This window comes from Misgurnus anguillicaudatus, chromosome 10 (assembly GCF_027580225.2).
Source record: "Misgurnus anguillicaudatus chromosome 10, ASM2758022v2, whole genome shotgun sequence".
Lineage (NCBI taxonomy): Eukaryota > Metazoa > Chordata > Actinopteri > Cypriniformes > Cobitidae > Misgurnus > Misgurnus anguillicaudatus.
In genome coordinates, this window is record NC_073346.2 from 41,330,221 (window position 1) to 41,346,654 (window position 16,434).

General features: G+C 37.4%; 1 protein-coding gene across 1 annotated transcript; it reads right to left on the reverse strand.

Annotated features, from left to right (window-relative positions):
* Positions 1-8: 8 nt before the first annotated feature.
* ptdss1a (phosphatidylserine synthase 1a) lies at positions 9-16,382 on the reverse strand. The gene is made up of 13 exons (XM_055211612.2): positions 16,204-16,382; positions 14,885-14,976; positions 14,760-14,804; positions 14,347-14,471; positions 11,957-12,115; positions 11,035-11,186; positions 10,812-10,953; positions 5,430-5,542; positions 5,208-5,273; positions 3,049-3,148; positions 2,868-2,936; positions 2,667-2,736; positions 9-1,501 (listed from the first exon to the last, which is right to left on the reverse strand). Exons 1-13 carry the CDS (start codon positions 16,380-16,382, stop codon positions 1,413-1,415), a joined length of 1,401 nt encoding a protein of 466 aa, XP_055067587.2. The 3' UTR covers positions 9-1,412.
* Between the last annotated feature and the right edge of the window lie 52 nt (positions 16,383-16,434).

Sequence of the window (16,434 nt, forward strand, 5' to 3'; positions counted from 1 at the left end):
CTTTCTAAAAAAAAACTATTTGCTGTATTTCCATTTCATTTTAAACAGACATGGACCCTTCACATTCATATAATAAACTCATATTTAAATAACCAAACTAATCTAGAGCAGGAATTTAATTTAACATTCACGTTAACGGATCGATCGGCCGGTGATTGTGAGACTGATCTCTGAAATAATTCCTGGTAAGAGCAGAAATAACAGAAATGTTGATTTCATGTTGACTTTAAACGCTCTGATCTTTTACACTATCAAACACGACTCTCTTACTTTTATTATGGTCTTGTTTTCAGTACAAATATCTAAAAGAGAAACATATATACAAACATTTATAAGCAAGAAACATCCATGAGAAACTTATTAAATCAAGATGTATTTTCTTGATGAGCAAAATGACCTAAAAAAATAAATCTAGTTTTTAGACAAAAAAACATAAAATTCAAGTGAATCTGTGCTTAAAACAAACAAAATAATTTGACAAAGTAAACTTATTTTAATATTTTTTTAATAACACTGGCAGATATTTTTGCTTGTTTTAAGCACAGAATCACTTCAACAGTACATTCTTTGTCCAAAAGCTAGACTTAGTTATAGGTCACTTTCTCGTGAAGAAATTCCATCTAAATTTAAGACTTTTTAGATATTTGTACTGAAAACAAGACAAAAATACGTAGTAAGAAAGTCATTTTTGTACACTGCAAAAAATTATTTTCAACAAAAAAAATCCTAGTATTTTTGTCTTGTTTTCAGCAAAAATATCCAAAAAAAAAAATTTAAATTAAGATGCTTTTTCTTCATGAGCAAAACGCCCAAAAATATCGTATTTTGATTTTGTGCATAAAACAAGCAAAAAAATCTGCCAATGGGGTAAGCAAAAAATCTTGAACATTTTTCTTAAACGCTAAATTCAAGAAAAATTCATTTATGCACAAAATCACTTAAATGTGATATTTTTGGTTTAAAAACTAGAGTTATTTTCTTGGGTCGTTTTGCTCATCAAGAAAAAGCATCTTGATTTAAGAATTTTTAGATATTTTTACTGAAAACAAGACAAAAACACCAAGAAAATGTTTTCCTGAAAGTCATTTTTTGCAGTGCATTACAATTCATTTGCAGAAACATTTTAATATCAGTGACGTAATTTAAAATCTGATGCATATAATACACAGCTGAAAGTGTTTGTGACATAAAATACTGCTGTGTGAATACCAAACACCGTCTCTGTAGTTATACAGTATTAACATCTTTGACAGCCATGGTGGATCAGACCATTTCTGAAATGTCTGGACCAAACCTGAGATAATCTCACCTTCCATAAACACAGTCATGTGACTTTACCTCCATTAACAAGACTGATCAAACTGTGCCAACATCCGTTCAGTCACGTGAAGGTTCATAAATACGCTCTGGACTCATTTCTCCACACTGTTCATGCTTTTACTATTTCCAGAACTCTTTACTTTCCTTCGAGTAGATGAAGATTTGTTCTTCTCAAATTCCCCTATGAAAAAACAACATAAATCCATCATTAAAGGGAATCATTTGATTAAAAATACCTTGAACATGTTGAGAAGAGGTTTTAACATGAAGTGGCATAACATCTTATGTAGAGAAGTCAGTGTGGCTCATGCAACTCCGTTTAGTGACACAGGTTAGTAGAATTGACAATGCAACTTATGCGTGTGCTGCTATGTTCATTTAATTGTAACTTAAAATTTTTGACTTTCTGGTGTTTCAGGTAACCAACAATGTGTGAAATGAATCGAGGGTCAATCAGGACACCTTGACACTACTGCTTCTGTGCGCAAGATGCCATGAAACTAGAGGTCGACCGATAGTGGATTTTACCGATACCGATTAATTGAATGATAGTTTTTAAAATGGATACTGGATAAAAAAACATACATAACACTGAAAGTGAAACAGTGCTGAAATGTATTACAATAGTAATAAAACAACCAATGAATAAAAGTAACCAACTGGAAATAAACAAATGCAAATCAATGGTAATAATCATGACATTAAACATTTGGGTTGGATTTATCTGCGTATATTTTGTGTGACTTTCGGAGTAATTTTGTTTAAGCCATGCGGGTTACTAGCCCTGCACAGCCAATCGCATTTTTACGTCATGCGCATGACTTGGCTGATTGCATCCTTTGATTTTCGTCACAGGATGGGCGATGAGGTCGCCCCACTCTACGCAAACACTGGTGACCGACTGCAAACCCGTTTTGTTCGCAGCCGATTAATGATGATGATGATATTTTGTGTACCTGTTTGAGATACTAGTAATAACTAGTGTCCTGTCAGCCTTGACGACAAACTTAAGTTCCTGCTGTTGTTTCTTTACTAATGCAGCATTTATTCAGCAAATAAATTACTTTATAATGATGTGAAGCAACGGACGCACTCGGAAAAACTATCGGCATGGATTTTGTTCCACCGATGAACTATTGGTGCCGATTAATTGGCAAAACCGATTAATCGGTCTACCTCTACATAAAACTTCATCTTAAAACTGCTACTGTTACAGACTGGCTCAGATACTTCTGAGATTATAATCTATATTTAATCCAGAAACAAACACTTTATGTTCAATTAGGAGAAACTAAGATTAAACTGAAATGTGCTTTTTGTGAGGAATGAGTTGATGTGTTTTTTACCTTTGCATTCAGTCACACCATCAGCAGCAACAACATCTGACTGAAAACTGTCATCACACTCTGAGAAACTCTGAAAACATCACAACATCAACAAATTACACTCCACATCATCACTGTATACACTATTATTTAGGCAGCTGAGAATGAGAAACAGAGATCTGAAGTAAATGTTCAGATTGATGCTTTGTGATTTCATTTCACCTTCTCTCTGGGCCCATAGTTCTCAGCGTACCACACCATCCCATAAAGACACAAGAATGTGATGAAGGCCTTTAAAAAGATAAATATCCAACATCAGCAACACAAAAACACCTTTCAAAGAGAAATCCTACAGATTTAGAAATGCTAGAATAAAAACTGAAGAAACAGCAGCGTAACTCACCAAACACACCAACCACAAGATCACATACAGAATCTGAGTCTTAGAAAACAAATCTTGTCCAAATTTAATGCACGCTAACGCTTCCAGGAAAGCAATGGCCCTGTATGAAAGAAAGATTCGTTTACTAGAAGATTCAGAAACATGAAGTGAATCTTTACAAGACACTTTTGTGTAATGAGAAACTGAAGGAAAGAATCAGACGCCCGCTGGACGATCACAGGCAACACATTTCATTCATTCATTATAATTAAAACATTATGGGGCAGTTTCCCGGACAGGGATTATCTTAATCACTAGGCCTTAGTTTAATTAGGAAATATAACTAGTTTTAACAAACATGCCTTACTAAAAACATTACTTGTGTGCATTTTGAGGCAAAACAAAGGGCACTGATGTATTTTAAGATATGTACGTGCAAGTTGTTTTCAGTTTGGAGAGCTCTTAAAAATGTTTTAGTCTAGGACTCGTCTAATCCCTGTCCGGGAAACTGCCCACCATATCATTACATTTACACTTACAGCGAGGAGGACTAAAGTCTACATCAGAAAATATCTTTCATTACAGTCAGAAAGTCAAGTGTTCAACACAACTCGTGGCAATAAATACAAAACATGAATTACAAAAGTTGCTTCCAAATCTTTAGATCAATATTTTAGATATGATGATTCAATTCTGTTGAGTCTGACTGAAAAACAGGTTTGTAATAAAAAAGTGATTTAGTTTTATGTTTATATGGATTAATAAAGCAGGAGTTCAGATGCAAACCCCTCTGTGTCTGGCATGTTTTCACATTTTAACAAACTTTAATGTTTAGGTTCAATCATTTCCCTTTAACAGCAATGAAAAGGTTATTGGTTAGCAATTAAAATCTCTTATTTTCATAAATGTCACTTTAGGCATTTCAATCAACACATTTGATTTTTGTAAACAGTTCCAAAATTAATGTTTCTGAAGATGCAAAAGTCAGAAATGTAAAGAATGTGAAGCACACGTTAGGGGGCGCTGTGATTCAGATCACTGACACATGACCCACAATACCCTACTGACAAATAAACAGCTAAAACCAGCATAAACTGGTGAGCTGGTTTGCTGGTCTCCCAGCTTAGGTTTAGCTAGTGTAGCAAGTGTTTTGATCACTTTTTAAACCAGTCAAGCTGGACAAAGTTGGTCTGACTGGAAGACCAGCTAACCCACCAGCTTTGGCAGGCTGGGAGGACCAGCTTAAACTAGCTCCTGCCACCTTAAACCAGCTAAAACAATCTACCAGCTTATGCTGGTCTTAGCTGTATTGTTCAGTAGGGGAGACACACGTTTGAATGTGATCCGTCATTTTCCAACCTCATCTCATCTCTCTTCACTCTCCTCTCTGAATACATTTGGTCAATATTTTAATGTATTCAGTAAACCTTGTTTAACCGGGTTAAAATATAGTTCAACTAATTCCACTTTGCTGAAATATGGTGAATTCAGCAAACAAAGCGGTATTTCTAAATGGTCTGAGGCGGGGATTAAATGGATTTAAAGAAATGTTTAAAGCGCGCCGAGAGTGTCAATATCATTCTCTATTTCTGACGGAGATGACGTTTAGCTGCTTTTTCATCCGAGCTGCTAACAGCAGTGAGTGGATTCTCATCTTGTTTGATTTATATTTAGTAAGTAGTTCAGTAACGGTTTTTGTGAGCGGTTATAAAGAACTAAGTTTATTTAGTGTATTGTGGATCCCTTCACAGCCCCTTGTGTTTTGAGAAGCAGTGCCTTAAAGCTTCATCACTGACTCTGGGCTCATGAGTACGAGCGGAAACACCAAGAGGTTTGACAGATATACAATAATTATCAGGTATAACGTTTAATCCGGTCCAGCGTTTTGAGATGTTTAGAAAGAGTTGAAGACGAGACCGCTATGAAGCGTATATAATGTAGGTCATTGTCTGATATCTGTGAAGCAACAACTGAAATAATGCAGTGATGGCGACCGCAGTGGAACATTAGTGTGCTTAAGGGCTTGTGGTTAAACGTTCGACTCTTTCACACAATGTCTCCAACCTTTCACCTTTAACAGCATCTATTCCACATGCGACACACAATGACATCTGTTACTGACTACTATAACAATACCATCACAACGCCATGTGTGCCAACAGGTGTCATTTCAGACTCACCCAAACACCCAACACTGCGTCCCCACACGTTTGCACTGCGTGTCCGTCAGATAGACGTAATACTGCCTGTACGGTGGACAAAACTCATTCATTACTGTAAACACATAATAATTACACTCGACATGACATCACAAATCATTCCACTGATGCTCTTTAACTACTTTTCACTTAGACTTTACATTACAGACTGCACTAAACAAAACAAAATCTTTTCAGTCATACCGTACGGTTGGAGCCGTAATGATGCCAATAAAGAGAATCCTGCACCAGCTGAGAGGATGACACGCTGGAAACACAAAGATGTGCTTCAGGAAGAAAGTGTTTAACTCTGTCAGCTTCATTTCACAAAATAAAGAAAGAGAGAGAGAAAGAAAGAGATTTAATTACTCAAAACAAAATCTACAGCTTTAAAGAAAAATTCAGAACAAAAAACATCTCATGAACATTGTCAAAGAAGAACCATGAAGTCTACTGTCATGTCAAATTAAAACTGACTGATGCACTGTAAAATAAACAGATTTGATTGGTGTTGGAGGTCAGATCTGCAGGACGTTAGATTACCAGGAACAGGGTTAGAAACCATTGATCTATATGAACAAGCAGATAGTGAGAATGTAAGAAACTTATCAATGAGATATAAATGTTTCTGTCCCAGTGAACAGAAGGTCGTGATCGACTTTACTTCTGTATTGTGATCTATTTCCCAGTGAAATGAATATCAAACAAGGAAAATAGTGGGCGTGGCTTGTGCTTTCCACTGTGAGTTGATTGGATATAAAAAAGTAGGCGTTTCATTCAGAAATGGAACTCACAGCAGACAGACAAGTGAAGGGGTGGGGTTAACAGATGCCCCGCCCACACCATCAAGCTGACATCATCAGAGAAAGATCCTCAGACCTTGATTAAAGTTTACCAATAAAAAGTAGTGCTGCAACGGATGGCAGTTGATCCGTGATCCGTACCCAATGTTCGGCTCACATGTGATTTGCGGATTAATACACACATTTAAAAAGGGAACGTTTATCATTTGCATGTGTTTCAAAGGTTTACAAATGTGAACATGCAAGTGATTTTAAACTATTTAAATGCAAAAAGGCGCTAAAGTGAGCAGTTTACTGTGGTTGAATGTTTTGGGTCCAGCTACAATCAGACGTGATCATCCTTCAAAGCTCAGCAGATTCAGAACTCTTGATGTGTAAGTTGTTTCACTGTATGTCATACTGTAGTGTATTCAAATACATTTGGCGAACAAAGCAATGAAAAACAACGTAAAGATTTAGGGCCCTATCTTGCACCCAGCGCAATTGACTTTGTCAGTGACGCATGTATCATTTCGTATTTTGCACCGGTGCACAGCGGGGTTTTCCCTCCACAGACGCACGTCGGCAAACTAGGGAATGAACTTGCGCTCCCTGGGCAGTTCAGCGCAAAAAAGAAGGCGTGCTCCGGCGCAAATCATCTCTTATGCTATTTTGCAGTTTCAAAAAACAATTGCGCTATTAACAAAAAAAAACTAGTCTAAAGTCAGTGGCGCGTTGCGCGTGGTTCATTATGCTATTTTAAGGGCACATGCTTGACCATAATGTATAGCGTGCACAACGCGCATTGCTTATCTAATCTACACATATGCAACAGTTATTTTTGCAAATCATAAATTGTAACAATAAAAAATATAAGATAAGGGAAATCATTAAATCATAAATTGTTACAATAAAAAATATTAATACATGAGATAAGGGAAATCATTGTGGTGAGCATTGTGGTAATAGTTTTTATTTATTTTGTGTGGCAGCGTTAAACAATTATCATGCAAATAACGATTAAAATATTTTCATAAGTTTGTTGTGTGGCTGTATTACGTTTATTTTATCTAAAAAATAATTAAAATGTTTTCATAAGAAACCTTCATGTATATGAACTTGATTTGTAAGTGTACTTTGGGGTTGGACCTTGCTTGCGTTTCTTGGGTCCGATTTCAAAGCCCCCAAAACCCTTTCAGCGGTGAGGGGGGACGCAGCGATGTCCTCCTGGGTGCCCGGCGTGCCCGATTTATGCTGGCAAGCTTGGGATCCCCCCGTCTCCTGACATCATTGTAGTGCTTGGCGCAGCTGATGAGACAATTGTGGCTATTTCCTCTCACGCCTGTTTAACGGACGCTGATTTGGGCGGGTTTCTTTCATCCCCATACAAAACAACTTCTCTGTCTTTGACTGCTCTTACAAGAACGTGGGTCTCCTCGGCTGTGAACCGCTCCTGTCGTGCGCCTCGTAAATCCGTCATAATAATAGCAACCCGCCATAGAACTTGCGCCCTTGCGTTTAAAGGGAATGTTGGATAGCGTTCTGATTGGTTTATTTGACGTTACGCCCAAACCACACCTATGAATAATGAACCTACTTCAGACCAACCCCTTATTGATTTGCGCCCGGCGCAAGACTTATTTCTCCTGCCGGGAAAATAGCAACAGCGCCCAAGATCCACCCACAAAGTCACTTGCGCTTTGCGCTTCGCACTTGCGTTTCAGATTGTTAAAATTGGGCCCTTTATGTGGAACAATGTTTTATGCTGCGCCGTTTGTAATTCGCCCTCCATCTGTGTGTCTGTGTGTGTTTAAGGGCACTCAATAGTGCATACACGGAGAGATGCGTTTCAAAGAGCAAGCGAACATAAAATCTTTCTGTTCTTGACATACAAATAAAATGATCTTCACAGTATTCTTTTTCTAATAAAAAAACTTGTTTATGTCTTAACTGTGTGTACAGATTAGATGCAGAAACCAGTCTGTGCTTCTCTTAAAGAGACAGTAACCTCAATTAACCTACTTAAGTCTGTGTCATTTATGTTAATCAATCAATCCAAGACAAAGAGAACATCTCTTCTGTAGCTCTAAAAAAAAAAAATTTAATCAATACAATAAAAAACAATAAATACAGTGTAATTATTCATTTGATTCGATTTCTGTACCTAATGATAATTTTAGACCTTACTTAATGTGCGACTTTGTAATTTCTTGATTTGTTATTAGATTTTTCCCATCCTTTTTTTACTGATCCGAAAAATAACCCGATACGTGCCTAAAAAAAAACCATAATGTGATCCGTACGTAAGCAATAAGGTACGAGAGGCTGTGCTGTATCGTGAATAAGTAACGGCTGAAGGGCGTTGTTAGGCACGACGCGAAGCGGAGTGCCTGCAACCCCTTCAGCCGTTACTTATTCATGTTTCAGCACTTGCCTCGAGTACCTTATTGCTTTTATAAAACGGTTACCACACAATATTAAAGTAAAAAAATATTAGTGTAACTTTCATGAAGTTAAATCAATAAAAGCATTCCTTCCGCTAGAAAAAATAGTCCCTGACTGCGAACAACAACATGAAAGCTCAAATAAAAACAACAAACTGCTCTTAGACAATGGCTGTTTCTCAATATGCGTTCTTCAGCGATCTTGCGTCCTCGTGTCCTCGCTCTACGTCATCATTAACGGTCGAAGTTCATTCCAATTCTCAAGAACGCAAGGACAGAGGACGCATGAAAATACCCGGATGTGTTCTTGATATCGAGGATGCATCGAGTGCAGACTTGCTGAAATCGCTTTACGCCCCAGAAGTCATTGCGGCAAAACTTCCGAGTTCGTTCTTCCAAGGTCGCCTGGCAAGACCGATCTCCACGAGGACGCAAGTCCGTTCTTTGCGTTCTTGGAATTGAGAAACAGCCTTTGTCTTATTATATGTTTATGTGTTGCTAAGGGTGTTGCTAAGGGCGCAGTGATATTAAATAGAACCGTTGGGTGAAGCGGCCATAGCAGTGTTTCATCGTGAATAAAGCACACCTATTGACCAATCAGAATCAAGGATTGGAACTAACCGTTTTATAATGTGAGTTTTGTAATCCATCGCACACAAACACAGATAAACTGTTAATAATAAACACTGCAGCAAGAAGAGGCCGTTTTGATTTCATGGGGACTTTTAAAGCTAAAGGACGGGAATATTGTGGCAGATGTTTTGTGAAATGTCTCCATACACTCTTAGAACGAACGTGTTAAAAACACCACATTAGTGTTGATTCTGGGAGAACACATTAAATGCTTTGTCCCAGAATCAACCCATCTCTTATTATTGAAACAACACATTTTGTGTTCCTTTTAACACAACATAAATATAATATAATGTGTAATATTTTAACACAAAATCAACACAAAATGACACATAATGTGTTAAAAGCTTAACACACAAAGATGTGTAAAAAAATGAACACATACTTTCTAAGAGTGTATATTTCTGAGTCTGTTTGACTGATTCACATCCAGTAAAATCTCTATTAATCATTTGTTAACTAATTTCAGTTTTTGAAGAGTCTTCTCACAGACCTCTGTTCCCCCTCCTCCAAATTCCTTTTCAAAAACATTCCATTACTCTTTAAAGGGCCCTGAATAGCAGAGCAAGACCAGGACCGCCTCTCTTTTAAACAATAATGTCCTTTCATCACCAAGGCAACGGGTTAGGGTGATGGTATCTAGTGTGCATCAGACTGACCCCCTCCTCCTCCTCCTCTAGATCATTCTTTATGTGTGAAATGGGCAAAAATATCATAGTTTTCATTCAAACCAATACAACACCACACCACTCACTCACTGATGAAAAGACTTTCTGGAATATTTAGGTAAACCTAGCAAACTGTTAATGTACTCGCAAGCCATCGCTCCAGAATGTTCCAATCTTTCTTTCAAAAAGTAAAAAAGATGCATAAAGCCAGCCAAACAGATCTGAGCGCAGACGTCTGAGAAAGTGGTTTGTGTGGCTATAACTACCATGATAATGTGGATGTGGGTGATACTCGCCAAATTAGACTTATGAGGTGTCATGAAACATTTTGATAAAAAAAGTAAATGCTATCAAAATAAGAAGCATACAGTTACAAACATCTCTTCATGTACTGTTTTGCACATGATTTCAAATGACATCATACAAACCAATTTTGTTGTTTTTCCACATTTAAGGGGATAATTATCATTACCGCAACATGTCCATGACTGGATTTGGGTACTTTGACATGGAAATATTTATAATTAAAAAATCTAAAAAATAAAAACTTTCAGTGCATGTTATACTATAAACATTTACAGTAAAGAAACATTTGGTATTTGGTCATCATTGGTAAATGTAGAGACAATAATAAGGAATATAAATGTGTCCAAGACCAATTTTCTCATCCTCCGCATCAATTTTCAATCATTGTTTAAGTCCTCAAAGAACTAACATTTAAAAAAAAAATTGTTGGGACAAAATTGACTGTGACACTCAAGATGGCTACCAGGTGAGCAGTTCTTATTTTTCTCTCCAGATAAAAGTTAAAACTTTTTAATTCTCATTACCGAAACATGAGTTTGTAAATGCATATATTTAATGTAATATCATGTTGCGGTACTGATCATTTTTGATAATGATAATCTAAAAAATTTTAATTATTATATCCTCTAAAAATAATGATTATAGTAAGTTCAGACCTTAATCTTATATGTGCAAAAAAATTCTGATGCTGGACACCTTCTAAATCTGGATTTCTTGAGAATCACTCACGTGCGTTTATTTTAACCAACTAACCTGCCAGATAATCATGAAGAGATAAACTCCAGCCACCCTCTGGAAAGAAGATTTAGGATCAAACCAGCGCACGTACGTCCAGCTGGCGGGTGTAAACTGTAAAGCAGCACGTTTGATCTTTCCTGTGAGTCTGTGGATGTCTCTGTAGAATGAAGATGATGGTCAGATCTTCATCAGTCACTGTAAACATCATAACACATCATCAGATCTTACATCAACTCACTTGATACTGGCCCAGTGATACGTGCGCATCTCTAAGAAACGACAGACGGTCATTCCCAGCCAGATGCCTCCTCCATTACACAACAAAATATCCAAAATCACTTGGTCCCACCAGCACTCGGCAAAATTAGGCAGAAGATGCATGAAGAACAGCTGTGGACAGAAACTTATATTGATTTTATACCATTTATAAACAAGAAAAGCACTAGTTTACTACTATATCACTAGTACTCGATCCCTACTAGTATACTACTTAGGCAGCTACATTTAAGGGCTGCATCCTATGTGAAATGTGAGCTGTGTGTAAGATTTTACATGCAGCGGGGCTAAAATGAGCATAGATGGCAGTAGGGCTGTCAAAAGATTAATCGTGATTAATAACTTACAAAATAAAAAATATATTTGTGTGTGTAATTATTATGAATATATAAATACATACATACATGTATACATTTAAGAAACATGTTGTTTATGTATTTTTTATGTATATATACAATTCAATATATCAAAATCTAAATATATATATTTATACACACACACACACACACACACACACACACACACAAATGTTTCTTACATTCATGCATGTGTAAAAAATAATTATACACAGTGCACACACACATATATTATGCAAAAACAAACTTTTATTTTGTTTATGATTAATCGCGATTAATCTTTTGACAGCCCTAGATAACAGGCAGCATCAAATGCATTACAGCCAGATGTGTGAAACATCTGTAATACCTTAATAAGTTGCCTAAGAAGGAAGCTCACTAAGTTTGGAAAGAAAGTTATAAAATAAGAGAAGTTTTTGGTTATAAGAGCCGAGTTTTCTTTATTAAATCATCGTCAATAAACAATGGTGAGCATTTCTGTCCATCAGTCTGTGGTGTTATTGACTATCACATGCATCATGTTCTTACCTCTGTGAGCTCCCACGTGATGCTAATGGTCCAGCAAAGGCCGTAGCTGCGGATGAGAAGAGCCTTCATACCCCAACCCCAAAAATGACTGAACGCAAAGATGTCAAAGTGACTGAGGATTCGCTCCCAGGTGATCACGTGACAGTTTACAGCATACTCCTGTCAATCATCACAACATCATAACACATCACGGATGTGTCAGGAGATAACATACACTAACTTTCAGATAACAATAGCCTCTTTCACACAGTAATTCTGGTAAATTACCACGAATTTCCCAGAATGAATTTACCAGTAAATACAAAAATGTGCTGTTCACACATGCAGTGACGCTCCGTCTTTTTACCAGTAAGACATCATTCACACATCAGTATCAAAATACCGGTAAACTCGGAGAGAAAGCGGAAGTTACCTGTGGCGCGCGGCCGGCGAGCTCCGTCCGTGTCGTATTTGTAAACGGCGGGTTATGACTTAATATCCACGGTCTGTATTTTGTTGTTTTCACATCTTTGGCAAACGGTCGCGAAGTTGCTCGTGACCAAACAACATTGCGTTAGGCGGCGTCAAACGGAATCTGCGGGTTTGCACATTAGGCTTCACAGATGGTGTGCTAAGGACGTCGGCAATTTGGCAATTAGATGGTAAGCTGTTTTAAACAACTTTGGTGAAGAAATGTGGATGTTAACTTCAGGTGTGCTCGACTTTTAAGCAACATGTGTGTGGAAACGTCTGTAAACAGTCTGGGGGAAACCGCGTCACCTGTATAAAAAACTTTCTGATTGGCCCGATCTGTCAGCACGGTCTGACGTCGTCCGTTCTAAATGCCGGTAATGCTATATTTTTCGTTCACACACAGTGCTTACCGGTAAATTACTGGTAATCTTACAACCGGTCTTACTGGTAAATTGGGAGCACTGATTTACCGGAAAGGTTCTGTTCACACATGACATGTTAACTGCAATTTACCAGTAAATTACCAGTAAAGACGGTATGTGTGAAAGGGACTATTGAAAGCATTTATTAAACCTCGGCTGCTCATTATGAACTATTACTTGTTGTGTTACACAGATTAAAATATAAATACATAGTTACTGTTAAGGTTGCAAAATTCCAGGAATTTTCAAGGCTGGAAACGTTCCATGGGAATTAAAGGCGGATCCATGATATTTGAAAAACCCTTTGGAAAAGAAAGTCGGCAACATTATCTGGATTGCATATGTGTGGGGCGGGTCTATCAAAAGAAGGTGCAGAATCTATTGGGGTAGGGGCGTGTTTGTTTAGATGATTTCAAAAATCAACATTGGCTTTCAGAGATCATGCACCCCGCCTTTAACGGGAATTTATGGAAATAATCTGGGAATTTAAGTTGCCTATAACAGGGAATTTAAATTTAGTTTAAAAAATCCTGCAGAATAATTGTATTTAATTAAAACAAGATTTAAATACAATTTCAGCTGAATTTCCACCCTGCACATTCTTTCATGCACAGATAATTTCTTGAATCCTACACCCAAAATAATGTCAAAATGTCCATCTTTGCATGTATTTACATAAATTACATTTAGTGCTGCACAATTAATCGCATCGCAATCGCGATGTCAGCCTGTGCGATTATATGACGGCAAAAAGTTGCAATTATATTAAATAAATAAATGTGTGGACTTTGATAACAGTTTGATGATTTTCCTTGCTGATTAAAAAAGAAAGAAAATCGAACAAAAAAGGCAGTGCACGTGTGGCATGCACGTGCGTGGTGTGCGTCTTCACTTATACCAGACCGAAGATGGATGCAGAGGAGGTTGACAGTGATCTGGTAGCTAAAAAAACCTCTATGTCTGTTGTATGGCGGTATTTTGGATTTAGGATTACTGACACTGAGCAGTTGTTACATCACGTGGCAATACGAAAACATTTATAGTTTTACAAATACACATTTTAGCTAAACTGTGTGTGGATTTTCCTTAAAACCCATCAAGTTGACTCATGATACCATTTAGTATAATCGCAATATTAGCACCAATAACCGCAATGGGAAAAATTACCCAAATCGTGCAGCCCTAATTACATTCATTAGTTTACAACTTCTTGTGCTGTGTGTAAGCTATTGTGCATTTATCTATCAAAAATCATTCAGAAATCATTCATATTAGAATGACTTTTAAAGGATTTTTGATCAAATTGTTCCAAATAATTCCCCTAAATTCCTGTTAATTCTCATAAACTGTTAAGTTTCCAATTTGGAATATTTCCACAATTCTCCAGATTAAGTTCCCACGGAAAGTTTCTCCCCCTTTGCAACTCTAGTTACATCAACAACAAGTATGAACTCGTGGCTAACCCTTCACCATAGACAGACCAGGAAACAAACTATATGCCCAACCCTCACTAACCATTATATCAGCTTCTCTCTTGGCATAGCGGAGGTCTGGATCCAGCCAGTACATCAGCGCTTTCACCTGATCCCAGTTCAGGAAGATGATGAAAACCAGGAAGAGGAAGTAGAGAACACTCAACCCTGAAAAACAAACAAACAAACCATTTTACACACAAACACCTAAAGCACTTCTGAGATGAAACTCAACACTATGTTATTACTTTACTTACATTATTAATATAGAAACACAAAGAAAACATATTTTAGAAAAACTCCACATATAATCTTATCATTTAATCCCACAATCATAAGAAATCTATTTCTACTCAAAGAAAATCAAACATATTTTTACCCCATTAAGATTGTGACATATATATACTACATGCACATTTCTGCCCACATTCCCATCTACAGAACAGTGATGCTTACCGAACACAATGCGCCATATTGCCGGATGAGGTCTCGTGAAGGGCCCTGAAAGCAAACCAAACTGTTATTAACCTGCATCCATCCCTGCATCTCTCTCTCTCTCTCTCTCTCTCTCTCTCGCTCACCGTTAGGAAAGGCAAGAACACTGATGACCAGGAAGAAGGAGATGACCAGGATGAGACCCACCCACACGTTACTGTCTGGATTTCCATCATCTCTGGAAGGGAAAGATTCAGTCACACACCCACAACTACAGTCCTTCACAGTTTACATCAGACATAAATCATGCAGTAATACACTTAAAAGAATTAATGTCGTTCTTGTGTTATAACAAAGACTGAACTCATCAGATGATGAATAAAGTAATGTTTGGTCATGTGATCATGTGCAGTGTGTGTGACTCCTGAAGCTCTTAACATATCAAACACGAAATAAGAAAGTTAAAGGTGCCGTAGAATGTAAAACTGTATTTATGTAGGCATAGATGAATAATAAGAGTTGTGTAGATGGTAATGACATATCATGAGCCTCACGATTGTTTCCTCCTTCTTATGTAAATCTTGTGCATGTAAAAGAGCGCTGGAAAACAGACCAATCTCAACATAACACCAACTGTGACGTTACAGTCCAGATGTACACCACAACATTAAATTAATTACAATGTTGTTACAATGATAAAAACAAAGTTGTGACTGCTGAGTTAGCGCTATATGCTAGTTAAGGTTTTATGCTAGCGTTTAGGCTGAAGTTCTACTATTGACGTTACAGTTACATTTTGCAGGTCCATACTGAAAAAACATACACACTCCAAACAATTAATTATTCCTCAAAACCTGTATCTTCATCTGATACAGACTCAAACATAAGATCTTTTTACATACACAAAGAGCTACTGAAGGAGAAACAGCCAATCAGAGCAGATCAACATTATTATTCATGATCATGATCATTCCAAATAAGGTAATAATAGACCATTCCATTCTAAAGGCAAATCCTAGGGTTGTAAATGGACATGTAAAACTGACTCTGGATCATTTTTGCACTTAATAAACCACAAACCTTCTGTGTAGATATCAAGCAATCTTTCAACGCATTCTTTGGCACCTTTAAATGTTTCCCATCATCAGCCCTGAAGAATAATGTGCTAATGCTAGTGCTAGTTTAGGGTGAGGGAGGCATTCATTTTAGTTTGAATATAACTAGATATTTACTAGAATATCACACGATCTGTATTTCTGATGTTTCGAGTGACACTAGCATACAGATGAGCTTAAACTTAACATAAAACAAACCTGATGCGTCACGACACACACTAAACAATAACTGACGACTGAAACACTGAACAAACAGAACTGTGTGTGTATTTGTTTATGTTGTTACAGTGTGTGTGACATTGGATGTGTATCATTGTATCGTTGTCAGTGTTGCGTCACCAATCACTCACCGCGTGAACGCGAAGTACATAAGGCTGAGGATGGTGCATGTGAGCAGTGTGATGGTGTGCGGTTTGTAGAAGAAGTCGATGGTGATGTCCTCCACCTGCTGCTCGTTCATCATATGAAAATGCATCCGATAATACAAATCATCTTTACTGGGAGTCTGACATCTCTGCGCGGACGCCATGCTGGAGATCTGTGATGACGTCTATAACGGCACTAAGTTGTGCTCGTCACCT

Coding starts and splice junctions, on each gene's coding strand:
- ptdss1a (XM_055211612.2), bottom strand. CDS start 16,382: ATGGCGTCCGCGCAGAGATGTCAGACTCCCAGTAAAGATGATTTGTAT. Junction 14,805..14,884: donor TGTTCTTGCCTTTCCTAACG/GTGAGCGAGAGA, acceptor GTTTGCTTTCAG/GGCCCTTCACGAGACCTCAT. Junction 11,187..11,956: donor TCACGTGGGAGCTCACAGAG/GTAAGAACATGA, acceptor TTCTGTCCACAG/CTGTTCTTCATGCATCTTCT.